The sequence below is a fragment of the Myotis lucifugus genome, unplaced genomic scaffold (genome assembly GCF_000147115.1).
Source record: "Myotis lucifugus unplaced genomic scaffold, Myoluc2.0 scaffold_41, whole genome shotgun sequence".
NCBI classification, from domain to species: domain Eukaryota; kingdom Metazoa; phylum Chordata; class Mammalia; order Chiroptera; family Vespertilionidae; genus Myotis; species Myotis lucifugus.
The window spans coordinates 2,543,625-2,554,622 of NW_005871089.1; the positions used below are offsets into that span (position 1 = coordinate 2,543,625).

Sequence of the window (10,998 nt, forward strand, 5' to 3'; positions counted from 1 at the left end):
AGTAAGCACTCAAATATGAGCTGCTGTTATTTTTACTAATAATATATATTTGTGAGTGTATGAGGACTAAATTTTAATACTTTAAAAAAATGAGGCTAACCAAAGATTCAACCATTCTTAAAGTAGTTGTTGCTTCACCATTTTGTACCACATAATTATCTTTTAGTTAAGGAAGGATTTCATAATCCTGGTCCTATCTCAGTAGAAAATGTAGCCAACAGGGTTGCCGTTATGATATTAGAAAAATAGCAAACTTTTAGAAAGAGTAAACAGGAATTACAAAGACAATCCCCCCCTTTGTCCATTTTTACCATCTGGAAACTGATGCATTGGAATCATATCTGAGCCAGCCAAGAGCGGTAAAACCTCCGACTGGGTGGCAGGTTTCACTCTGGTGGTCTTCTTCTCCCCTTGTTTCCCTTTGGCCCAGAATCTCATCCTCGCTTTCTGAGGTCTATTTAGAAAAATAAAATAAAATAAAGGTCAAAATGGAAATCAGCCAGTTCCAGTGATAATATTTATAACCATTTTAAGCAATATTGTAAGTATTCCTTAGTTCATTTAATATTCACATGTAAATTTAATACTTAATTTTTAATTTCACATTTAAATTTTATCTGAAAGGTAAATATTTTCCTCACCTAGAACACAGAAATAATAAGACCTAGACATTAAATAATTTCCTAAAATAAATGGCTACAAAGCAGTGGAACTAGGATTCCAACTCAGGTTTTCAAATTCTTAAAGTGGTTATCTCTTCATTCCTGTCCTTCTTCTAGCTAGGATTTAATGTATAGATAACATAACAAGAATGAAAATACTTTTAAAAAATCACTGATATGCCATAACTCTAAAACATATCAGTTTACATTTTGGGGGTAATTTCCTTCCAGTATTTATCCATATGCATATCTATTTTCACATCTTGTAATCATGATACAGATACGACTTTGAATCTTTCCTCTTACCATTATGTAACAAAGGGTTTAATGTTACTCTTTTATATTCATGAGTCATCAATATTATTTTAAAAAGCCACCACTTAACTTGAGTTGTTATCTTGCTCCAGGCACAGTACTAAGTGCTTGTATAGGATTACTTGTTACAATTATTACAACAAGCTTACTTTCAAGCTATTATAACCATTTTACAGGTGAAAAACTGAAAGCTTAACCAGTAGGTACCTTTCCCAAGGATGCACACCTAGTGAGTGACAAAATTGCAAATCGCACCTACTATGCTATATTGTCTCATTCTTCGCAATGACATACTCTTTTTATCACATAAACTAGTGGCCTGGTGCACAAAATTCATGCGGGGCGGGGGGGGGGGGGGAGGGTGTCCCTCAGCCCGGCCTGTACCCTCTCCAATCTGGGACCCCTCGGTGGATGTCCAACTACCGGTTTAGGCCCTAAACCGGCAGTCGGACATCCCTCTTGCAATCCAGGACCACTGGCTCCTAACTGCTCACCTGCCTGCCTGCCTGATTGCCCCCAACTGCTCCCCCCCACCCCCAGGCGGCCTGATTACCCCCAACTGCCCTCCCCTCCTGGCCTGATGACCCCTAACCGCCTCTGCCTCAGCCCCGCCAACATGGGTTTGTCCGAAAGGTCCCCCAGTCCAATTAGCATATTACCCTTTTATTAGATAGATGTTATTCCCATAAATTTAATAAAAAATGTCTGCAAATTATGCTTACACTAGAAGGGACCACTTATCAATTTTATTTTAATCATCACTATTGGTGTACCTGTAGGTGTAAAATTTGGCTTCCACACTGTCAGCATTTCTTGGGGTCAGACTTCAGAGACTTCATAGATAGTTCTGAGGTCTCTGGCCTTGCTCTGAAATTACTGGCTGCCCAAGTTATCACTCGAGGTGGTGAATTTTTCTACATTGTCTTGGTCTTTTTCTGGATCATTTTTATTCAGTTCCTCATTTGGCCTGTGATAATGGCCACATATTGTTGGCTTTATAGCTTTCGTAGGTTTTCTTGAATGGGTAGGAATTTTTGAAAAGGCTCCTTTCCTTGAACTCCCTTAAAGACATCTTTTCACCCCCATGGATGTCTTTAGTACCTGGAAGGACAACAGAGTGAGCACTGAAGGACATTGGTTTGTTGGGAAATGGCTGGGATGAAAGGGAAAAAAGTCTTCATGAGAAAAAGTATGGGTTGCGGATGAAATCTGCCAGGCAAGACCAGGGAGTCTTGGGGAGATGCCACTAAAGAAGAGGAGAAGTTTGGGTGTGGTCCTTTAATCCTGGACACTGGACCTGGGTTAACAGGGCTTCTTCCTCTTTTACCTTCTTTTGGTGAATGGGGTTGGTTGTTACATAACTGTGCTAGGAGTTTTGTGGTTTCCTGGTCATCTTCACCATGTCAAAATTTCCCAGGGCCCTACCCGTCTCCTGAACATATGTTTTTCTCTAGGAAAATGAGGGGCCACATCCTCTAGGCTTTAATTAATCAGGAAGCCTCCCCTCCAGCTAATGGAAACTCTGGGAGAGAAACTTAGACATCATAAAGCACCATCCTGACACTTCCATGGGAGGGGTGAGGAGGCCAAGATGCTTTGGTAAGAGAAAGGGGGCATTTCTTTAGCACTCCTAAGCCTTCTCAAACTTATTGACCCCATGTTCAATTCTGATGGGTCATATGGTAGGGAGATGATGCTTCCTCCAAATGTTTCCCTAGCCCACCCATTTCAGTGGTTCATTGTTCTTTCTCATCCTTCACCATTAGCTAGTTTTTATAAGATTTACCTAAAATCTTTTCAAGGTAATGTGACTGTCTCTGTGGAGATGTGAATCATCTTGCTTCCCTAGTACAGATTGCTCTTGAAAACCATTCACTTCTTGGCTACTACCAGAGAAATTTTCCATCTCACCCCCCTTTTTCCACTGTCCATGTGGCTCTCCCCAGCTGTCTGTTTTCAAGGTTGAAATCATAGCCTTTAGGCTGTCTTTAATGAATAGAGTTGCTCAACTGGTTATCTTTTTTTTTTTTTTTTTTAACAGTTCTTTCTTTCTTTTTTTTTAATATATTTTTTTAATTGATTTTTTACAGAGAGGAAAGGAGAGAGATAGAGAGTTAGAAACATCGATGAGAGAGAAACATCGATCAGCTGCCTCCCGCACACCCCCCACTGGGGATGTGCCCGCAACCCAGGTACATGCCCTTGACCGGAATCGAACCTGGGACCCTTCAGTTCGCAGGCCAACGCTCTATCCACTGAGCCAAACCGGTTTCGGCTCAACTGGTTATCTTAGCTTTGTTGAAAATCTTGGGGGTGATCATAGTAGGTATAGTATCTAGATTTGGAGTTTAACAGTATAAGGTGAATGAGGCAGGAATTTAAATTCCCAAAGTTGGGCTTCCTGTTTTTATGTTGAAAGCTGCACCTCCCCCTCCCCCACCTGCTCAGGGAACTCGGGTAGTCAGACCCTTTGTCTGAGGATTGCAGACTCAGATTCATACAGGAGGCCCAAGCCCTGTCAAAGTAAGGATCAGAGGGAGGGCTAAAAAACCCTATGGAATCCATCTCAGCCCCTGCCATCAGGCTTTGGAATTGCTGGGCTTGGTACCGGATGAGGTACACTGACTTCCTGCCGAGGACTCAGGGCAGTGAGGCCTTGATCTGAGGAGTCCGGCCTTGGGTCAACAGAGGGAGGATTCCAGGACCTTCCAGGGCTCAAGGTGAGGAGCATGAGGGAGGAGGGAGGGACCCTGGACCCTAGAACAGAATCATCCCACCAAGGGCGGGATGACGACAACAGGCGATTTCTGCATCCGGGTCTCAGACTCAGGAGCTTTGGTATAGGGAGCAGGACCTCAGATACGTAGAGGACCGGCCCAAGTCCTGCCAGAGTCAAGGTGAGGACCCTAAGGAAACAGTAATGGGACTCTATATACCACAACAGAGGCGACGCCACCAAGGCCCTCCCCCAGTGTAAGCCCTGGGAGTCCCCAGGGTGGGATGACGACAACAGGCAATTTCTGCATCCGGGTCTCAGAGACTCGGGGGCGTTAGTATAGGGAGCGGGACCTCAGATACACAGAGGACCGGCCCAAGTCCTGCCAGAATCAGTATTAGGATGTAGGGATCCTGGATTGCATAACAGAGGGGACCCCACAGAAGCCCACCCTTGCTGTCAACCCTTGGAGTCCCCAAGGCGGGATGACCACACGCAGTGTTTCCTGACTTCCACAAATGGGTCTGAGAGATCCTGGGAACATGGTATCAGGAAAAGGGCCTCTGGTCCACAGAGGGGAGGGCCCAGGTCCTGCTGGAGTCAACCACCGAGGCAGCAGGGCGCCCAGGCCGGAGGCTACCTCACCACGCCCGCCTGGCCCCGCCCCGCCCACCCCCGCCTGGCATTTGGTCAAGCCTTTGGTCGGTTGGCTAGAAGCAGGTATCTGGGATTTATTTATCTTCTACTAGAGGCCCGGTGCACAAAAATTTGTGCACTCGGGGGGAGGGGGGTAGGGGGGTCCCCCAGCCCGGCCTGTGCCCTCTCGCAGTCTGGGACCCCTCGGGAGATAACGACCTGCTGGCTTAGGCCTGCTCCCGGGTGGCAGAGGGCACGCCCAATCCCTAGGTGCAGCCCCTGGTCAGGCTCAGAGCAGGGCTGATTGGGGAGTTGGGGCGCCGCCCCCTGTCATGCACAGAGCAGGGGGGATTGGGAGGTTGCGATGCCACCCTCAGTCACGCTCAGGGTAGGGCCGATTGGGGGGCTGGGGCACCGCCCCCTGTCACACTCAAGACAGGGTCAATGGGGAGGTTGCGGCGCCACCCCCTTGTGATGCACAGAGCAGGGCCAATCAGGGGGTTGGGGCACTGCCCCCCCCCCCCGTCACGCACAGAGCAGGGCCCATCAGGGGGTTGGGGAGCTCCCCCCTGTCACGCACAGAGTAGGGCCGATAGGGGAGTTAGGGCACCGCCCCCTGTCACACACACAGCAGGGCGGATCAGGGGGTTGGGGCGCCGCCACTGTCACACTCAGGGCAGGGCCGATGGGGAGGTTATGGCTCTACCCCGTCACACACAGAGCAGGGCCGATCAGGGGGTTGGGACGCCACACCCTGTCACACACAGAGCCGCAGGGCGATCAGGGGGTTTGGGTGCTGCACCCTGTCATGCTGATCTGGTGCCAGGAGGCCTCACGGCTCCGCTGATCCCGGTGCTGGGAGGCATATTACCCTTTTACTATATAGGATAGAGGCCTGGGGGCCGGCTGGTTTGCCCTGAAGGGTGACCTGGATCAGGGTGGGGGTCCCCACTGGAGTGCCTGGCCAGTCTGGATGAGGTGATGATGGCTGTTTGCAGCTGGTCACACACCCTTCAGGGTGGGGGTCCCCACTGGGGTGCCTGGCCAGTCTGGGTGAGGGGCTGAGGGCTGCCTTAAGGCTGGCGATTGACTGAAGCTCCCAACCACTCCTTGTTTTCTTTTCTTTTTTTCTTCTGGGCCAGCTTTAGCTCTGGCTCTAGCTCTGAGGCTTCTGCTGCTGGTTTGTTTGCCGTTCTATAATCGAAACAATGTATAACTTCAGCTCTGAGATCCCAGCCGGCTATATTTGTTAGAATGTTTCAAACTGCCAGCTCAGAGGCCGGCAAGTCAGGCGGGGAACGTTGGAGTCTGCAGTCACTGGAGCAAGCAGCCTCATGTTCGCTTCCAGCTGCCTGGCTGCTGGCCGCCATCTTGCTGACAGTTAATTTGCATAAGGATATGCTGATTAGTCAATGGGAAGGGTAGCGGTCGTACACCAATCACCATGTGTCTCTTTTATTAGTGTAGATAGATCAAGGCAACACCTTGAGATAATAACAGCTCACATTTACTGACTATACATCAATTATCTTCACCCCAAACTAGGAGACTTATTTGTACATTAGTTTGTTCCTTCATATATTCACTGAGTTAATAAATTTTTTTGAACATCTAATAAAAGCCAGGTATTATGTTTTATATATGATATGTGTAATTTTCACAACTACAGATGACCCTTGAACAACAAATATGAGGGTTAGGGGCACCCACCCCATGTGCAGATGAAAATCGTGCGTAACTTTTGATTCCCCAAAAACTTAACTACCTACCAATAGCCCACTGTTGACTGGAAGCCTTACTGATAACAGTCAATTAACACATAATTTTTGTTATATGTATTATATACTGTATTATTACAATAAAGTAAGCTAGAGGAAAGTGTTAAGAAAATCATAAGAAAGAGAAAATATATCTACAGTACTATATGTATTTATTGCAAAAAATGTGCATATTAAGTGGACCCAAGTAGATCAAACCCATGTTTAAGGGTCAAATGTACTGTGATAAATAAGCATTATTATCCTTACTTTTACACATGAGCAAATGAGACTCAGAGGGCTGATGAAGCTAGAAGGTAAAATGAGGTCTATCTATGGGTTCTGAAGCCCATGATCTTTTTTCTTTTGTTTGCGCTTTTTTAAAAGCTTCTTATTAAACTTATATGTCCACATAGCATAAGGAGAAATTTTCTATAAGGCTCATTACAAATGATAGCAATCTTCTGCCATTCGCATTCCTTTTCTACTCCCTGAAGACAATGCTTTTGAATTAATTTAACTGATTCTATCAATATTTATTATACTTACATTGCTATCATATTCATAGCCACAGATAATGATTAAGCATGTTCCACCACATATTTATACACCTTCCACAAGCACAGACGTGCCGCCAATAGAATCATATCATAATTTTAGTTAGATCAATATACAGTATTTTCTTTTAGTAATTTCCACTATTTTTATTATGTAAATAATATTCACAGCTAAAACATGTAGTTCCCTGCATAACCTGTTTTTTTCTAGAGTTAATAAATGTTATTCTATACTTGCTTACTTTTCTCCATAGTTTCCCCATTTGTGTATATTTCCTCTCAACATGTTCAAACATAGTAGGTACTCCATCAAGTTTCATATTCTTGAAATCTCTCTCCTGAGCATCTCTGATGTGGTTTCCCTCAGTGTTTGCTGTACAACTATCAGTTGAAAAGCTACTTTCACAGACACAATAGAGAGTACTTTTGTCTCTTACTGTTTTATAATGACACTAGAAGCCCGGTGCACGAATTCATACATGGGTGGGGTCCCTCGGCCTGGCCAGAAATTGGGGCCAATGGGGGCCGGCAAGCCAGGGGGAGGGACCATGAGAGGTTGGCCATCCAGCCCTGCCCCAAATTGGGGCCCATCAAGGCCGGGCTGGTCAGAGGGAGGGGCTGTGGGAAGTTGACCAGTGGGAGGAGGGGGGATGGGCCATCAGAGCAGCCAACCAGGGGTGAGGGACCGCAGCTGGGGCTGGCCAGGGGGGAGGGGCTGTGGGAGGTTGGCCGGCCGATCTCTCGCATTGGGCCAATTGGGAGGCCAGCAGATTGTGGGGGAGAGACCAGGGGACATTGACTAGAACAAAGGAGGATAGCTATGGGAGTGCACTGACCACCAGGGGGGCAGCTCCTGCATTGAGCATCTGCCCCCTTGTGGTCAGTGCGCGTCACAGTGACTGGTTGACCGATCATTCTGATTATAACTGTCGCTTAGGCTTTTATATATAGACTAGAGGCCCGGTGCACAAAAATTTGTGCACTGGGGGACAGCGGGGGGGGGGGGGGGAATCCCTCCAGCCCCACTTGTGCCCCTCTCACAGTCTGGGGACCCCTTCAAGAGAAAAATGACCTGCCTGGCTTAAGGCCCGCTTCCCGGGTGGCAGAAGGGCAGGCCCCAATCCCCTAGTGCCTGCCCCGCAGCCCCTGGGTCGGGCTCAGAGCAAGGGCCGATCGGGGGGCCGGGTATCAAGAGCAGGGCTGATCACGGGGGGTGGGATGGCACCCTTCAATCATTCTCCAGGGTAGGGGCGATTGGGGGGGTTGGGGGGCCCGCCCCCTTTCACACACAGAGCAAAAGCCGATCAGGGGGTTGGGAAGCTACCCCCTATCAGGCACAGAGCAGGGCTGATCAGGGGGTTGGGGGCGCCCTTCCCCTGTCACGAACAGAGCAGGGCGGATAGGGAGGTTGTGGCCCCACCCCCAGTCACACACAGAGCTGCAGGGCGATCAGGGGGTTTGGGCGCTGCCCCCTGTCACGCTGCTCCAGGGGCCAGGAGGCCTCGCGGCTCCGCTTGACACCGGGGCAGTGAGGCCTCTCTGCTCCACTGATCCCGGTGCTAGGAGGCCTCGCTGCTCTGCTGATCCCGGTGCTAGGAGGCCTCGAGGCTCCGCTGATCCCGGTGTTAGGAGGCCTCGCGGCTCTGCTGATCCCGGGTTCGGGAGGCCTTGTGGCTCCGCTGATCCCAGGACGGGAGGCCTCACGCTCCGCTGATCCCGGTGCTGGGAGGCCTCGCTGCTCTGCTGATCCCGGTGCTGGGAGGGATATTACCCTTTTACTATATAGGGATAGAGGCCTGGGTGCACGGGTGGGGGGCCGGGCAGATTTGCCCTGAAGGTGTCCTGGATCAGGGTGGGGTTCCCCACTGGGGTGCCTGGCCAGCCTGGATGAGAGGATGATGGCTGTTTTCAGCTGGTCACACCCCCTTCAGGGTGGGGGTCCCCACTAGGGTGCCTGGCCAGCCTGGGTGAGGGGATGATGGCTGTTTGCAACTGGTCACACCCCCTTCAGGGTGGGGGTCCCCACTGGGATGCCTGGCCAGTCTGGGTGAGGGGCTGAGGGCCGTTTTCAGGCTGGCGGGTGACTGAAGCTCCCAACCTCTCTTTTATTTCTTTTTTCTTTTTTATTCTGGCATTTATTTACCTTCTATGGCTGTCACTGGAACTGAGAGCCGTCTTTAGCTCTGAGGCTCGGCTCCAGCTCTGAGACCTCAGCTGCTGAAAGCAGGTTTCTGGCCTTTGTTTACCTTTTGTATTTGAAACTTTGTTGCGACTCCAGCTCTGAGATCCCGGCTGACTGAAAGCAGGTTTCTGGGGTTTTGTTTAGCTTCTATATTTGTAACAATGTTTCTTAGAGAGCAGCTGAGAGGCCGGCAAGGCAGGCGGGGAACCTGGCTTCCTCCGTCACTGGAGCAAGCAAGCCTCCCTGTTCACTTCAGCTGCCTGGCAGCCGGCCGCCATCTTGGTTGGCAGTTAATTTGCATAAGGATATGCTGATTAGCCAATGGGAAGGGTAGCGAAATTACGGCTAATTACCATGTTTCTCTTTTATTAGACAGGACTAGAGGCCCATTCGTGAAATCACACGTGCAGTAACCTGCTCTGCTCACAGCCCCGCCCACTGCCCTGCAGCGCTCAAAAACACCTTCTCCCCCAGCGTCAGGGAGGGGGAAGCAAAAAATATAAGACATCCCTCCCTATTGCACATGGACCCTTTATACAGGCCCACCCACCCAGGCCAGTGGGATGCTTGGCACATTCTCGGATCCCGGCCTCAGATGGCCCCCTTGGCTCCTGGGGGCTCTGTGCTCCCCTCCCAGCCTGGAGGTCCCCAGGGGAGGTTATGGCTTCTCAGAGACTCCCCGGCAGCCCTGTCACTCATGTTCACACAGGGGAAAGGGTGTGTGTGGCAGAAGCAGCTGTATAAATGCGGGTGCAGGGGCAAGTCCTCTGGGGTCACTTGGACAGTTTGCTGATGATGCAGATCAGGGCCGTGTTCTCGTCCTTGAGGTGCTGATTGTCAGCCCAGAGGTTGGACAGGCCCTTCAAGCTCCTCTTTCAGCTCAGCGGCCTTGTGCTCCAGGGCCCTGCGCTCAAATCTCTCCAGCTTCAGGAGGGCTGGCCTCTCTGCAAAGCGCTCCTGCCTCTGCATGGTACGTTCCAGCTCCACTTTGAGCTGTGCCAGCCAGCTGCGTGGTCTGTTAGGGCCTCACGAAGTCTCTCGTTCTCAACGTGCAGCTCTGTGTAGAGCTTCCTGAAGCGCTTCCTGAAGCCTCCCTTGGGCTCTTCGGATTCATGCTGGGGTTCTGGTTGAGGGCCCGCTGCCTTTGGGGGCAAGGGCTGGATTCTGGGCTGATATCTGCTGGCTTCGCCTCCTCCTCCCTCCGCAGGCCCTCTCCTCTCCTCACCAACTCTGCAGTGCTCCCTGGAAGCCTGTGATCCCTGTCCCTGTCTGTCAGGCGCCTCTACTCTCTGAGCAGGGCCATTAGAATTCTCAACCCCAGGGACTGGGGGCTGCCAGGAAGGGTCCAGGCTCTGTGCAGCCCACTCTTGATTGGGATGGGAGAGTCTAATCAGGGGCAGGCTGGCAGGGGGAGGGGCTGCGAGGTTGGCCAGACCCACCCCCTGATCGGACTGGTTCGCTGGCTACAGTGGGCGGCAGTGGTTCGCTGGAGGCTGGTGGGAGCTGCCACCATCTGCAGGAGGCGGGAGGGAGCTTCCACCACCTACAGGAGTCAGGGGGAGGGACCGAGAGGTCAGCAGTTCAGCCCGCTTGCCAGTCAATGCCAGCTCATGGCGACCGGTCGTTTGGTCGTTTCGGTCCCTGGATTTTTTATATATGGACTAGAGGCCTGGTGCATGAAATTCGTGCAGGGGGCGGGGGATCCCTCAGCCCAGTCTGCATCCTCTCCACTCCCGGACCTCTCAGGGGATTAACCGGCAGTCGGACATCCCTCTCGCAATCCGGATTCGCTGGCTCCTAACCGCTCACCTGCCTGCCTGATCGCCCCTAAGCACTCTGCCTGTCTGCCTGGTTACCCCTAACTGCCCTCCCCTACCAGCCTGGTCGCCCCTAACTGCCCTCCCCTGCCTGCCTGGTTGCCCCCATCTGTCCTCCCCTGCCAGCCTGGTCACCCCTAACTGCCCTCCCCTGCCGACCTGGTTGCCCCTAACTGCCCTCCCCTGCCGGCCTGGTTGCCCGTAACTGCCCTCCCCTGCCTGCCTGGTTGCCCCCATCTGTCCTCCCCTGCCAGCCTGGTCACCCCTAACTGCCCTCCCCTGCCAGCCTGGTCACCCCTAACTGCCCTCCCCTGCCGGCCTGGTTGCCCCTAACTGCCCTCCCCTGCCTGCCTGGT

The 10,998-nt window shown here is 51.2% G+C and overlaps 1 protein-coding gene across 1 annotated transcript in view; it reads right to left on the minus strand.

Moving 5' to 3' along the window:
* MYO9A (myosin IXA) overlaps positions 1–10,998 on the minus strand; it is a 395,533-nt gene that overhangs the window by 64,976 nt on the left and 319,559 nt on the right. Inside the window, exon 28 of the mRNA XM_023753167.1 lies at positions 312–454. Coding sequence (XP_023608935.1) covers positions 312–454 — 143 coding nt within the window. The remainder of the gene's footprint in view (positions 1–311; positions 455–10,998) is intronic.